The 16,345-nt window shown below is 50.3% G+C and overlaps 1 protein-coding gene across 1 annotated transcript in view; it reads right to left on the bottom strand.

Annotated features, from left to right (window-relative positions):
* CCDC69 (coiled-coil domain containing 69) overlaps positions 1-12,467 on the bottom strand; it is a 35,304-nt gene extending 22,837 nt beyond the window's left edge. The window contains exon 1 of the mRNA XM_082455684.1: positions 12,289-12,467. Coding sequence (XP_082311810.1) covers positions 12,289-12,336 — 48 coding nt within the window. The 5' untranslated portion in view covers positions 12,337-12,467. The remainder of the gene's footprint in view (positions 1-12,288) is intronic.
* Positions 12,468-16,345: the final 3,878 nt, after the last annotated feature.

Genomic DNA, 16,345 nt, shown 5'->3' with positions numbered 1-16,345 from the left:
AGTGGTTAAGACTCCACGCTCCCAATGCAGGGGGCACAGTTTCGATCCCTGGTTGGGGAACTAAGATCCCACATGCCGCACGGCACAGCCAAAAAAAAAAAATCCACTGTTGAATATTTACATTATTTCCATTTTTTAATTTCCAAATCACGCTTTAGAGAACATACTGATTTATAAAATTTTTCACACATCTAAAATTACTGGCTCTGCCTGTGCTCCGCAACAAGAGAAGCCACCACAATGAGAAGCCCGCGCACCACAACGAAGAGTAGCCCCCGCTCGCTGCAACTAGAGAAAAGCCCGCGCGCAGCAATGAAGACCCAACGCAGCCAAAAATAAATAAAATTTTTAAAAAACAGAAATATAAGATTATAAAACAGAAATATAAGATTAAAAAAAATAATAAAATAAAATTACTGGCTCTACTTTCCAGAAAGTTTTATCAATTAACTCACCCACTAATAGCACACAGAAGGCCAGTTTCACGGCAACCTTGTCTACATGGACTAGTGTCTTTTTTTTTTTTTTAATTAAAAAAATTTTTTTTCATATTGACCAATTTGCTAGGCCAAAACCAAACCAAAACAACCTACTGTGCTCCTGGCCCCAAGATGCACAACCGTGTGTTCAAGACCATCCCAGCATGACACATGGTCAAGAATTTCTCAGGCCTCCAGGCCCAGCTCATATATCATTTCCACTTGGTCTCTCCCCAGGGCTGAGTTAGCTCCTGTCAGCGCTACGCTCCAGGGCCTGTTCAGACACCTATGTGAGTAGCTACCCAGTTATCTGTACTTCTGCTAGTCCAAGGGGCTCCTTGAGGACAGGGACCATTTTTGAAATCGACTTTGGATTTGCCCCAGTATCTGTTATGATGCCCAGAACAATATTTCTAGGAATTTGCAGGCCTAATAGAGGGTCTCCTGTATTAGAACCACCTGAAGTCCTTGCTTAACATAGCTCCCGGGCCCAGTTCTAGACCTACAGCATCCGAGGGTGGTGTGTGTGTGTGCTGGGAAGCTCCGATCTACCAACCCATCCAGGTGATTTTGAGGCTCCCCAAAGCCTGAGGACACACAGCCCAGAGCTGAGCAGGAATCGATAAGCAACTGCTGCATGGAAAATTCCCACGGTGGGGCCTTGGCTGCTTCCTCCTCAGAGGTCATGGAGCAGAGTTCACCCTGCAGTGGGAGAGCACAGGAGCTGGGAGGGGGCCACAAAAATTTTCCCTTCCAAAAGCAGAGTGGGGCCGGCCTCAGACTGGGAGGGGCATCCGGCCTGAGCTCTGGAAGAGGGATGGCAGCTTCCTGTGTCAATGGAAACTTGGGCGAAGAAAGCTATGAGGTGGCAGCTAGCAGCACAGGATGGAGGGAGAACCCAGCACTGGGGGAGAGGCCAGGAGACCCAGGTTCCAGCTTCACTGTGTGACTTGAGGGAAGTGCTGTCGCCTCTCTGGACCTATCTGTGATGGGTCAGGGCTGGAACAGACGTTCTCCTCCGTCCTTCTGGGCTCCAGGGCAGCCCTTCAACTAAGAGGGCTGGAGACAGGGCCCCTCCATCTTGGTGACATGCACCGTTCTGGGGCCCAGCTCCTTGCTGTCAAGCAGACCAGAGCTCTGCTCTGGGTTCAACCAGAAGCAAACCTGGTCCGCGGTAGAACACGGCTCCGAAAGCAGACAGGGTCCAGGCAGAGCGGGAGGACAGGGCCCAGAGCCGTGAGGAAGCCAGGCAAGCTCGGACTGGGCCTGGCGAGACCCTCTCGAATATGCTTGCATTTTGGAGGGGAAATTGACCAAATGGAAGGTGTCCAAGAGGAGCTGACACGATGTGGTAGGAGAGTCAAACCAAGTGACAGGAGGGACTGTTAATAGTTGATCAGCCTCGAGAATAGGCAAAAAGCAAAAACAAAAAGAAAAAACTCTGGACTCCATCTTCAAATCTCTGCAGGACTGCCATGAGGTAGAAGCTGCTAGTGTGAGGTCCACAGCCTTGAAGGGCAAGATGGTGTCCAAGGACTAGAAGTTTCAAGTGCAATATGAAGAATCTCAGAACTGTCCCAAATAGAGATAGACTGCCTTATTGGAGGGTGGGGTGGTGGTAGTGAGCTCCCTGTCACTGGTAGCATACAAGAAGAGGCAAACTTCATTTTGCAGGTTGGACTGACTGAGTGATCTCAGAGGGCCCTTAACTCTAACCGTCAATAATTCTATAAAATATCCCTGATGTTCAACAAGTAAAGACCTCCAGTAAGCATCAAGTGTTTAACTAGTGCAGGCAGTACGTAAAACCCACCAACATTAACAGAGTCCCAGGGGGCTCTGTTGAGTATTATTCAGGTTGCAGTACTTTGGGGTGAATTTTCATAGTCTCATACTAAAGTGTCCAGGATAGACTCACTTCCCTCAAATTCCGAGCCTCATCAGGAAAGAATGAGGAAGGCAGAAGCAACTTGGATAGACACTTCCCAGCTATTCCTTCCCTTGGGAATCCCACTAGGATGGAAGCCAAGCCCTGAGGCTGGCTCGGCCTTTCCTGAAGACACTTGGTCTAACCTTGCTTTAGGGACCATCACTCCATCTTCTTCATGGGCCTTCAGGCATTGTGTATTTCTGATTGGATGGTGTGATTTATGGCCTCATTATTCCTGCTTAGCTTCGAGAATTTAGTAATCAAAGGACCCTTAAGAGTTCACCAAGCTCCTCTGCCATCCCCATAAACCACAGCCCTGGCTTCCCTTGGCCACATAGTTCTGTCACACCCACCTTGGCTGAGGAAGGCTTACTGGGACCCAGAAGACAGGGATGGAAGGGCCCCTGGAGACAGTTTATTCCAATCCTCACCTCCTATTTCCAGATGGAAAAACTGAGGCCCAGAGGGGTGGTGAGCAGTGCTTGTCAGAGGCCACAAAGCAGGGAGCAGAGCCCTAAAGGGAATCCAGACTCGAGGCGGAGCCCCTTCCGCGTCCTTCGTGCATGCGCCAGATTGATCCAAGTAGCCGAACGTTTAGGGGATTCTGAGCCTCAAGGGACTCACGTCACAACCCTCTGCAGTACCAGAGCTGCCTTTCCGGTGTCAGAACTCAGCGTGGGTGGGGCCCCTGGCACCACTGGTTTCGGGATCTGAACAACCACAGCAGAGCCCATTGGCTGAGGGTAGAGGCAGGAAGGAGGTGGCGGCGGAGGCCTGTGGAGGCAGAGGCCCAAGGGGCCCCTCCACGACTTCGGGTGGAGGAGAGGCAGGACCTAAATGTTCAGGGCTGTTGAGAAATGTTAGCGTTCACACCCAAACTACAGAGGCTCGGATGTAAGAACACCCTAACCACAGGCCTCAGCTTCCCCATCTCTAAGATGGGCAGAAGTATTTTGCCAAAGCAATGCCTGAATGTGATTTCATTTTCACGCAGCCAGGGACACCAAAGATTTACTTCAACTTGTTCATTTTACACATGACGGCGTCAGCATCAGCCAGTGCCTGCCTGGGGACATGCCGACGTGACCACGCAACCGAATGAAAGGAAGGAGCACCAGCCAGTACCTCTCAGCTGTGTCAGGAGGCCCCGCCTATTCTCTGAATACCTGCAATGCCCCTAGAACACCCCAAGTCAGGGGCGGATGTGGCCTCCATCCCTCCCATCTGACCAGCTGACGAAAGAGATCTCAGGGGAGGACAGAACCACTTCCCTCCCATGCATCTGCTGAGCCCACCCATGGCAGACAGTGAGCGCAGGGCCCAACCCCTCATTCACAGATGGAGAGGCTGAGGCCTAGGAAAGGGTTTCCAGTATACCATATCCCCGTCCCTCCTCCCTAGAGCCCACCTTTTCCTGTCCTGTATCAGCCTCCCAGGGGGTCTGCAAGCTCTGCTCGCCTGAGAGGGCCCGGAGCTGGCAGAAGCACTCGGTACCATTTCCAGCATTTGGGTCAGCCCGCCAGGCAGAAGGACCCTGAAGGAGTGGGACAGAAAATGGTGTCAGTGGCCACAGTGGGGGAAGAGACGGGCTGAGGGCATAGATACACGGCTGGATATCCACCTGTCTCACCAACCCAATGGCAAACTCCCCAGTCGGAGTCTAGAGTCAGGCCCCTAACTTGCTACTTGCTTGCTGTGTGACCTTGGGGAAGCACCCTCCCCTCTCTGGGCTTCTGTTTCCTCCTCTCTCTGGCATGGAGTCGGGCAATGGGATACATCAGGGCCCTTCTGGTTTGGGTATGCTGTGGATGCAAAGGAAGGGGCAGAGTGAGGTCATCCTGACACCTCATCCTCTATCAGTCCTGTCACGCTCGCTGGCTCCAGGCACGGCAGAGCTGGCAGTTGGACACACGCAGCTGTCAGCCCCTGCATGGAGAGGGCTTCTCTGCAGGACAAGGAAGGAGGGGCCCTTGCTCAGGAGGGTCTGCGGGGTGTCCTGAACCCTTCATACCACCCTCTGTTCTTGAGCAGCTCCTGTGGAGAGGATGTAAAAGGGGGGGCTGGAGTGCCTGGAGCAGAAGATGACAGAGCCCAGCAGCCACCTCGCAAGGTACACGCGGCAAGCACCCCCACCCTGCCATAGCACGGCCAGCAGAGACCGGCACCCATTAGCGAGGACCGTGGCTCCTCCAGGGTGCTCAGGGCGGGGTCACTTGTAACAGGGAAACGCTGGAAACCAGGCTCATATCCACAACAGGGCACCAGCTCAATACACTAAGGTATATAACACTAGGCAATGGCACTCATATGTTTAAAAAAACAAAGTAGGAATTTACCAACAAGAGTGGAAAGCCATTAGGTAGAATATCAATAGGCAAAATACACTATTTCTACTGTACGTAAATGCACAGGAAAAACTACCTAGAAAAGCGCACACTGATGGCAGTCAGTCATCGTCTCTAGAGAAAGGACTAGAATTATTGCAGTCAAGGAGGGGGAGCTTCAGTTTTGCCTAAATTCTTAGAATTTTTCAAACAATAGTGTATTCAGGTTTGACTTGTGTACAGTGAACGACAAAAGGCAGAATAAATACCTCTCTTGGAACCTAAAAGCAGCCATGGCGATCATTTTACAGGTGGGGAGATCAAGGCCCGGGGAGAGAACCAGCTGAGATCACACAGCAAGTTAGTGAAAGAGGCAGGAGTGAGACCCACTCTTGACCCCCGGCCCAGTGCGCTTTCCTCTGCAGATGCTGCAGCTGGTGTCCAACAGCACTTGGGCCTTGTCCAAGCACCTCCTTGTTTGCAGTGTTCCGTACTCTTCTGCCAAGCCATGGTTCCAAAGGGGAGGCACTGGGTTCTTCCTGCCCATTTCTACTGGTGGCAAGGTGCGGGAGGGGTGAGAGAGGGTGGGGAGTAATTAACCTTAAAATATATATGTTTCCTAGGGTTGCTGTAACAAATCACCATGACGCTGGTGACTTAAAACAACAGAAATTTATTCTCTTCCAGTTCTGAAGGCTAGAAGTCCCAAACCAAGGTATCAGGTGGGTTGGGTCCTTCTGGAGGCTCTGAGGGAGTTTCTGTTCCATCCCTCTCTCCTAGCTTCCAGTGGTCGTCAGCAATCCTTGGCGTTCCTTGGCTTGTAGCTGCATCACTCCAATCTCTGCTTCTGTCATCACATGGCCTTCTCCCCGTGTATCTGTGTCCAAAGTTCCCTCTTCTTACAAGGACACCAGTCCTTGGATTAGGGCCCACCATCATCCAGTATGACCTCATCTTGACTGATTACATATGCAAAAACCCTGTTTCAAATAAGGTCATACTCATAGGTTCTGGGTGTACATGAGTTTGGGTAGGGACACTAATCAACCCATTAAAGGGACTTCCCTGGCGGTCCAGTGGTTAAGACTCCGTGCTTCCACTGTAGGGGGCACGGGCTTGATCCCTGGTCAGGGAACTACGATCCCGCATGCCGCGTGGCATGGCCACAAATAAACAAACATAAAAAAATCCATTACAGATAACTTTTCTGATGTCAGAGCTGTTTTCTCAAGGAGAGGGCAGGGGGTAGGGTTGCACGGGGCGGTGGAGAAATGACAAGGTTTGTTGTACACTCTGAAAAAGAACTTCACTGCTGGGGAGGAAGGAAAACTGGAAGTAGGTCAGTTTGTCCATCACTTATCTGGGGGGAAAGCATGGGTGTGGGATGGATGTATTGTGAGGCATTTGGCCTAGATGTTCTGGAAGATTCAGATTTGAAAATAAAGTGACACAAGATAAATGATTTTTAAGGATTCACATTTACCTGGTGAGAGAAGTCGATGGCTTGTCTTTGGGTGATGGATAGATTTAGATCTGTCTATGCTAAAGATAGATGGAATTTCTCATTTTCTCTCTCTCCTTCTCTCTGCCTGGGGCGGGGCCCCGGGAGCTCCCCCTGCACCCACCTGCAGGTCCTGCTCCCTTCCTGGCCCAGACCCTGGTCGACCAGTCATCCGGGATGGCTCACAGGGCTCTGAGGGTAGAGGACACTGAGAGAACAAAGTGCAGGCCTTGAGGATGGAAACCCAAGTGCACCCCGAGATGTCAGAGCCAGGATTCAGGCCATGCATCAGACTCTTCCTTTTATGGGGGCTACCCAACTTTTTCCAAGTTTGGTTTTTGAACATGAACGTTCATGAATGTTATACTGAGGTCTCTTGGAACTCTTTTTCAGGTAGATTTCAGACTTTTGCTTACTAGCCAACCTATGAACACTGAGACGTCTGGTGGCAGCCCCTCCTACCAGGAGTGTCACCATCTTGACTTATATGGCATCCTGTTTCCGGACGAACGATTTGAAGTTTTATCTTTTCGGCCCTTTTTATAACAAAAAAATACAAGTGATGACGTGAAGCATGGGCCACAAACTCAACACCCAACTGAGGCAGCAATGGAAGTCCTGAGGTGGCTGGGGGCATCTCAGGCTCTCAGGGACCTATGCTAGCTGATTGGGAATTCAGCTACAAAGGAACAGAATTAAAAAACATGTACATGTGCAGAAAATGTGTTACCAAAGGTTGTGTGTCCAAGGCAAGGATTATTAGGAATTATTCTGATGGGTTTTAGGTCACAGGGCACAGATGTCTCTTTATAACATAGAAATCTGGCATTGAACCTCACAAGGTTGTCAGAGGTCATATATATGGAAGCCTGTATTGACTTTAACTAGGATGATTTTTCCGGTGGGGGGGCATCATTTTGGGGGTTGGGCAAAGCTCAGAGGCCACATACACAGCAACGTCCCCACAATGTTTGGGACAGAGGGCTCAGTGCCAGGGAAAGGCAGTTTCCTTTCATAGACCCTCTGTCCCACCCTTGGCAAAGCAAGTTCAAAGGTCAGATTTGCCCTGCTCCTACCGACCAGGTGTCAGGGGCCCTGCCTCTTGTGTACCCCATTCACCCTGACACAAGTGTCTGGCCCCCATTCACCTTCAAAACCCAGCCAAGATGACACCTCTCCCTGGAGGCCCTCCCTCCCCCAACCTCTCCCCTCTGACAAAAAGGCACAGTCTCCCGGCTTAGGATGAAAACACAAGGGTGGGTAGGAGTGGGGAGTGTAAACAACCAAGTGTCCAAACTGGTTAAATAAGCCACAGAACATCCACAGAACATTAGATGGCCATTAAAAATCACATTTTCGTGGACTATTTAACATGGGAGAATGCCCCCAACAAAATATTAAGTAACTAGAATATAATCATTTAAAATATATTCCCAGGGACTTCCCTGGCAGTCCAGTGGTTAAGAATCCACCTTCCAATGCAGGGGATGTGGGTTCGATCTCTGGTCGGGGAACTAAGATCCCACACGCCGTGGGGCAACTAAGCCCCCGCGCTACAACTACAGAGCCCACGAGCTCTGGAGCCTCGCGCCACAACTAGAGAGAAGCCCGCACGCTGCAAAACCAAGACCTGACGCAGCCAAAAAACAAATGCATAAATAAATATCAAATAAACAAATAAGATAAAATATTTTCCCAATTCTGCAAACATAGTCACATTCACATATACCATACATGTAGGAAAACAGTAGAAAGAATGCCGCTGAAATGTACACAGAGGCTACCTCTTCATGGTGGGATTAAAAACTACTTTAAAACTTCTTTATACTTTTCCAAATTCTGAAATTTTGCCTCAAACATTATAGTAATCACAATAATGAGATGTCTTGAGAGGAATCCTAAGTACTTCCTCGTCCGAGGCTTGCATCCTCTCTTCTATTTTTGCCACAATCGCAGCTGACCTCTGCTTGAACTACTCCGGGATGGGGAACTCACTACCCTTCTTCCTGGTGAGAAGTAGAATCTGGCTCCCTTTAGCTTCCCCTCATTGGCCACAACTCTGCCTCCTGGAACCAGAGAACAAGGCTGTGCCCTGTGCCCATGCCGCTTGACAACACTTCAGAGGTTGGAAGGCAGTGGCCAGGCTCCAGGCTTCATCTTCCTAACCCAGCAGCCTGCCAAGGACATTAATGTCCCCCTGTCTTCCGCAACCCTGTTTGCTCTCCTTGGGTACAATCCAGGCGGTGATGTCCTCACCCACATTCCGTCTTATCGAGGGTGTGCCACTTACCAGTTGGTGTATCAGGGGCTCTATTACATGCATTCTTTCACCTAATCTTAGAACCCTATGACTCAGGAGCTAACATCACACGTATTTTACAGATGAGGAAACTGAGGCACGGAAAAGCCAAGTCCCTTCCACGGTCACTTAATGGATACACGATGGAGCCAGGACTGAAGTGGCACGTGGCCCAGAGTCGGACAGCTGAGTTAATAAATGAATATGTGGACCCAGTTCTAAAGCCCATGTCCTAAGTGTCTATGGTTTTGTTTCAGAATTAGCTGTGCCCATGCCAGGCTCTCCCATGGTGTTCACTTCTGCATCTCTGCCTCTCTCACCTGGCCTGCTACATGGAAACCCTCCTGAAGGGCTACTGACCACAGAGAACCTGTTGCGCGAGGCCTGGCTCCAGGAGCAGTGCTGAGCCGGGGTCTCTGATGCGCTGCTCAGAGCTGTGGCACCAGAGCCGAAGCCCTGGGGACACCAGGCACACATACAGGGGACTGACCATGAGGCACTAGCTGTCCCTCCCCACCTTGGGCCCAGACGGGTAACCTGTTGGGGATGGAAGGCCCCTGTGTACTCTCCATGTCACTCCTACAGGCAAGTCCATGGGCTTGCTTCCTCAGCCCCTCCCCTTTCTGTCCGGCCTTCTCCCAAATCCTCCCAGGGATGTGGCCACGTCAGCCACGGTCTCTACCAAAAAGGGTTTCGGAAGGACCACACAATGCAGGTGGTTCTTCGGTATCCACATCCAGCCTGCTAGGGATGCCCACTCATTTTTTCACCAGGATTTCAACTTTCCCCCAAAGTCCCAGTAACACTCGGCCCCAGGTCAGGCCTCTCAGTGGGATCTAGGACAGCTGGTCAGCTAAGGCCACCAGGCACTGTTGACCACGGGACTCAGCAAACCCTCAGGGCCTGGTCCCTGGAGGGACCTTGAGAAGTCCTAGTGGTCAAGCCCCTGTCCCTAGCCAGCGAAGTCCCTGCTGAGAGCGCCGGCCTCAGTCCTCACAGCTGGCCACGTGCACTCTCCACAACCAGCACTGTCACTCTGTGCTTCTCGGGCTCAGCCTCTGCTCAGACTGTCTTTTCTACCTCGACTGGGTAACTCCTACCAAACCTTCAACACTCGGCCAAGGCGTGCCCTCATCCAAGAAGCCTTCCTGTGTCTCTCAAAGCTGGATGAGACACTCCTGCCGCACCCTGGGCTAACCCCTAGTCGGGCTCTCATGTGGCCCTCATTCACTCACTCAAATATTTATGTAGCACCTGCTCTGGGCTCTGTGCGGGGCAGTGAGCACTGGCCGGGAGGGCAGGAAACCAGGCCCCACTGCACGGCTTGGCCACCAGCTGACTACGTGACATCACTCCTCCCTTGAACCTCAGTCTCCTCCCCTATAAAGTGGGGAAGATTCGGCAGCTCAGCCTGGCTTCCAGGCTTCTGTGAGGTCGGCAGGATGTGAAAGTACTCTGTCAACTGCCACTCAGGGTGAGTCACTGTTGTCGTGACCTGAGCCTCCTGCCGTCTGAGCTCATTTTTGTACATCCCATCCTCAGAGGCCCCCTCTCCCCCGGGGGGCTGAGAGCCTACTGGGGATGAGCTTGGAAGCTCACGCCTTCTAGGGGTTGGCACCTGGATGAGAACCTGGGCAGGAGCACAGCACGAAGGGATGGAGACAGGCGTGAACTTTAAACAAAATCAGCTTATAAATCCTGCCACTCAGGGGCAGGGGCCTGGCACTGCTGGGGCAGGAAGAAAAGCCAGGCTGCTCTGAGGCAACAGGGTAAAGGCTTTAATGCCAAAGGGCTTTGGAATCAACAAGAAGCCACTGGAAGCACCGAGTAGGGGCAGACACAAAGAACACCGGGCTAGGGGACTGGATATCTGGGTTCTACTCTAAGTTGCTCTGTGACCTCAGTCAAGACCCTTCCTTCTCCAGGCTTTAACCTCCCATCTGTATGTTGGGTGCATCAGCCCGGGTGGTACCCAAGGCCCTTTCCCACAGGGATAGTCTCTGCTGACTTGACTTGCCCTTCACAGCTTGAGACAGGGGGTCCAGTTCAGGCTGTGCCAGGGACAGACAGGGACAGCTGGCGAGGCTTTCAGAAAGGCCACGAGGCAGGGGAACCCATGCTCACTGTGGTCTCCTCTTCTGGACTATGGAAGAGTCAAGGCCTGGAACGGGGTTCCTCCTCCAGTCTCCTCCCACCACTGTGTAGATGGAATTCACCCTTGGCCCACTTTGCAGACGAAGAGGTTGACACAGGTGCAGAGAACACAGATTCTCAGACTCTCAGAAATCATCCTGCTCATCGCCCTCCCTCTCCATATAGAGGGAGAAACTGAGGCCCAGAGAGTGCTAATGGCTGACTTGGGGTCACACAGGATGTTGGTGGCAGAGCTAGGATTAACACTGAGGACCGATGTCCTCCTATCACCAGTTCGTTATAAGTCTCAAGCCAGGCTCAGGTTTATGTGCTCATCATCCCATCAGCCAGCCTCTGCTTCCACTGATGGAGGCAAGCCTCAGTTTCCCTGTCGGAGCCAGGGAAGACAGGAGGGTTTCTGGGTCAGAGCTCGGTGAGGTTTTTTGAACTGGGAATAAAGGAGGAATAAGGAAAGCGGGGGAGGCACTGTACTTGGGACAGAAACTCTTCTCCCTGGACTAGGCACAGGGCAGGAAATAGAATCATCCAGGTTGGGGACAGTACTGCATACTCAATAGGCAGAAAAGCTTGTGCTCAAGCACAGGCAAAGCAGCAGACACTCAAGTTCAATGAAAAATTACTAAATAGTGTCACAGTGGCGGGGGGGGCGCCTCTTGCGGTCTCAGGGGACTGATCATCAAGTTTATAGGACCACCTATTCCCACCTGGCTGGAGGGCAGGCAGTCGTAGGAAAAAGGCTCAGGACTTGAGGGTCCTCCCTTCCCTCTCTGTGCCTCAGGTTGTCCTCTGACTCCAGGCTCTGACCTTCTGGGCTTGTCAGAACCCAAGGGGCAGCTGGTCCCACTGCAAGAAACCCGAGTAGAGTCTCCTGGGCCCTGACCCAGCTCGGAGGCCCCTTGGGGGAGGGACAGGAAGGGAGGGAAGGGGAGCAGAAGGCGGTAACTCTCTCCCCCTCCCCCCGTTGGCCCCTCCCAGCTATCCTTAGGACAGCCCACATGCACCGGCGCCGGGGCCTGAAAAGGCTCTAAACCAGCACTTCTCAAACTTTAAAGCGTAGTGTAATCACCTGGGCATCTTGTTAAAAGGTTCTATTTTAGTAAGTCTGGGGCACAGCCAGAGAGTCTGCATTTCTAACAGGTCCCAGGTGATGCCGATGATGTAAAGCCGTGGACCACTCTGCGTGCGAGTAGCGGCCCTAGAGATAATCTGCCTCTTAATGGTGGGAAAACCCAAGGCCCAGAGAGGTCAAGTCACATGTCCACGGCCACACAGCGAGCAGCCCCAGACCGAAGGAAAAGGGCACCTGCCATAGGCACTAGGCATTTCCCCAGCCCGCCAGCCGGAATCAGCTGCCCTTCCCCGGCCCTGGGGCCGTGTTTGTAAACTCGGCTGCCCCGCGCGGCTCAGCCCAGGGCCGTGGGGGAGAGAGCGACGCCCGGCCGAGTCTTCCCCGCCTCCCTCCGCGCCGGCCTCTAGCTGTTCTCCGTCCGGCATCCCCGGCCGACCCGAGGGAACCCGGGGCGCCGAGGGTCCCCTGAGGCGGAGTGGTTCCGCACCCTCCTTCCCCTCCGAAGACAAACTTCTCCGCCGGCGCCCTTTACCTTTTTGGGGGGTTTGCAGCAGCTCAGCCTGCTGTGTCCGCAGCCCATCCTCCTCGGGGGGCTCCCGGACGCCGCCTCCCAACTCCGGGGCCCCCAGAGGAGCCTGCCGTTCTGGCCCCGCTGCCGGCTCCGCGCCCGCCGGCCGGGGCTGCCGGCGAGACCCTGAAACTGAACCTGGAAGCGCAGACTTGAGCGGGAGCTGGGGCGGCCGCGCACCGTAAATACTCGAAAAACAGGGCCTCAGCGAAGCCGGCTGGGCGCGCGGAGCCGCCGCCTGAGCAGGTGACCAGAATCTTTGTAAATGACAGAAAACTCGGGCCAGGGCCGAAAAGATCCCTACGATCAATGAATTCCTTTCCAGACCCGCAGCAGAGAAAAGGCCAGGAAAAAAAATTAAAACAATGATTTAGTAAACACAACAACTACCATTTATTGAGTTGTTTCTGTCCCGACTTCTTTGCACATATTATTTCGATTTCTTGCAATCTCCTTGCAACAAAGGTATTAGTTCCTCCATTTTACAGGTGAGGAAAATCAGGCTCCGAGATGTGATTTGCCTAAGCTCACAAAGCTAGTAAGTATCAGAGTCCAGATAAAAATCCAGTTCTAACTCCAGAACCTAAGCTTCCAACCATTTCCCTACAAATACATAATAATGGGAAGTTTAATTGTAATGCCTCCCCACTTCTGGGTCCACAGCTCCTTCCAGCTCACAAGCACCTGTAATATTCTACTCTATCCATTTTGAATCGATGTTGCCCATCACAACAACTTTGTGAGGCAGACAGGCAGATGCAGGGAGAGTAAGAGATGTAAAATGTCAGAGTCTGGGAAAAAGAACTTTTGTTTACCCTTGTTTTGTTACTAGCTGAGGTTTCTGGGAGTGGCAATGCAGGAAAAAGACACCTAACTTTGAAAATCAGTGTGAGTGTGTGCCACTTGGAAAGATGTGCTGATGAAAGGGACTTACAGTCATGAATGGGAAAAGAATGTGAGACCACTACAGAACTTCCCCCTCCACAGAGTAAAAACCCAATTGCAGCAGGTTCAAAGAAAGGAAACTGAGGACACAGGTGATATTAGGTTCTTGGAAAGAAGAATAAGATGGTGGTTCACAAGGTGTGGTCCCCAAATCAACAGCATAAGCACTACCAGAAATCTTTGACAGAAATACAAATTCTCAGACCCCACCCAGACCTACAGATCCTAAACTCTGGAGATGGGGCTCAGCAAGCTCTAGCTTCCCAAGCCCTCCCAGTGATTCTGAGCCATGCTTATGTGTGAGAACCACTGCTGTAGGACGCGCTGAACAGGTAATGAGGAAAGAGTATCTACTTAAATTAACAATGATTATGAAACAGTGCTCATGATTTACTAAAAACCCAAACCAACAAACAAGCAAAAAACCAGAACAAAGTAAATATCCAAGAAAAGGAGCTTGGTTAAAAAAATTATGATATATCCATAAAAATAGAATATCATGTAACCTGCTAAAATACTGATGAGGATGAAGTTTTTAAATGTCATAAAATGTAACAAATTCATTCTTATTTTTAAAAAGTGTTAATAGTGATGACCTCTACATGAGGGTGAGATTTTGGATATTCATTTTCTTATGTTAAAAAAAATGAGTATACACTTCTACTATTATAATAAGAAAATTATTGTCATAATAAGAAAAAAGTTCTCTAAAAAATATGTTTTTAGGGCTTCCCTGGTGGCGCAGTGGTTAAGAATCCACCTGCCAATGCAGGGGACACGGGTTCGAGCCCTGGTCCGGGAAGATCCCACATGCCGCGGAGCAACTAAGCCTGTGCGCCACAAATACTGAGCCCGCGTGCCACAACTAGAAGCCACCGCAGTGAGAAGCCCGCACACTGCGCAGCAACGAAGACCCAACGCAACCAAAAATAAATAAATTTTAAAAAAATATGTTTTTAAACCCAGGCATGAGATTGAGACTAGTTTTTCACCATCAAGTTGGTAAGGATGTGAAATCCCAAGGAAATAGACAATGATTGTGATGAACTAGGTAGGAAAGCAATGTAAAGGACAAACAGGGCCAAAAATGTGTAGAGAGATCATAACCAGTAATGTCTTGGGTGATCCTGAACCTGTTGTTTCTCTTTTTGGAGAGTTTCCCATCTGAACATCGAAGAGTTGAACTTTCTAAAAATGATCTGGAATTTTAATGTCAGCAGTTGGAATCAATAACTTGGGCTGGTGGGTAGGAACCAGGAAGGCAAATTCTGTTCCCAGAGGCTCTGTTCTCAGGGGCTCTTGCCTCCGGCTTCTTTAAGCTTCCTGGGAGACCAGGCTCAGATTTCCTATGTTCACACAACTGGCTTTTTGGTTATGTGCTTTGAAGTTCCACCTGAGAAAAAACCCTAAGGAGTTTTTTTTTGCTTTAGGAACTTGAGTTTAAATAAGTTGCTAATGAGATTTTTGGTGGTGGTCGTGCCAGTCAGGTTAGTTAAGGTTTTGCTGCAGTGATGAAAAACATACAAATCTCAGCAACTTATGAGTGAAGCTAAGTTTTGCTCACACTACCCGTCTAGAATGGGGAGGCCGAGGGCTCTGCTTCACAGAGATATTCGACACCTTTCTAAGATTAAGATGCAGCCATCCCAACTCCATGGCTTCAGGGTTTGCCAGGCCAAGAGGAGACAGTGTATGGAGAATGGTGCATGGGGTCTTAAATTCTTCCACTCAGGAGTGACACACATTAAGTCCACTCACATTTTATTGGCTAAAGCAAGTCGCATGGTCAGGCGCAACTTCAAGGGGATGGAGAAGTGTAATGTGTGCCCAGAAGGAGAAGAGAACCAGAAATACTGGTGAACAGCAGAAATGTCTACCACAGTTGGCAATCAACAAGCAGGTACTATGACGTGCCCATTTCTTGGGCAAGTAGGGTAACTAACTCGTCCTGGTCTGCTCAGGATTTCCCCACTTTCAGCACTGAAAGTCCCATGTCTCAGGAAACTCCTCAGTCCTAGGCACACTGGGACGGTTGGTCACCCTATGGGCAAGGACAGTGAAGACTCAGTTCTTGTCTTAAATTAGTTATAATCTATTTTCTTGACATTAGACCTATACATAGGAAAAGATGGGAAACTTACAAAAACAGGTTATAAAGCAAATGTCAAGTTGCATATTCCACGCAGGAAGTATTAGCATTAAAAGGAGATAAGAGACAGTGGTGGATGGGGATGGGAAAGGAAGACTTCCTGGAGAAATACTAAAGCCAAAAGCCATTCATGGCAAAAGGAATCCTAGAATCTCAGGCTGGGATGGGATCTAATGCTTCACTTCTGTTGCTTCTAACTCAGATAAATCTCTTTTATAATTTCCCTTCTATAATTACCTTTCCTACTGTATTTGTGCAGTCTATGTTTGAATACTTCCAGTGATGGGGAAATCACTACCTATCTTTCCATATCTAGGGGGAAGAGGAGAAGCAGGAAGGAGTAATCGCAAGAGGGAGGAACAGCATGGGTCAAGTCAGGGTAGAGTGTGGAGGCTGGGGAGTTGGGGAAAAAGGAGGAATTCGTGTTGGTGACTAGGTTGTGTGTAAAGGGACAAAAGTTGAGGATGGGGTGAGCAATTTTTGGGAAAGATTGGAAAGAACAATGTGGGAATTATCTTGAACACCTTTCATATGAAAAGTACAATATATTCACACATAAAAAGTTTCGCCTAGAATTTCAGGAATTTCAGGGCTCCCTGCAGCCCACACAGTGGGGCTGTGTGTGGATCCCAGGTTAAGAACCTCTCAATGCAGTGGTCACTAAACATCATTCTAGCCCTGAAAGCTTTCTCTGTGTGGGTTCCGAATGAGCCCAATGGTTTCCCAAACATGTTGTCTGCCCGGAGTAACTTTCTTTACTATCTACCTGTGCGAGTTATCATTCTACCTGTACGTCAGGAAACAACTCAAATGCCCTCTCCTTACAAAAGCCCTGCAGCACCTGTTCTACAACTCTCTTACTTGTTTGTGTGTTCTGTGAGTCCTCCCTAACGGACTACGGGTTACACAGGTCTGCCACCTCCCTCC

This window comes from Balaenoptera physalus (genome assembly GCF_965194825.1).
Source record: "Balaenoptera physalus genome assembly, chromosome: 3".
In the NCBI taxonomy this organism is placed as follows: Eukaryota; Metazoa; Chordata; class Mammalia; order Artiodactyla; family Balaenopteridae; genus Balaenoptera; species Balaenoptera physalus.
This window is presented reverse-complemented; position numbering and strand designations above follow the sequence as displayed.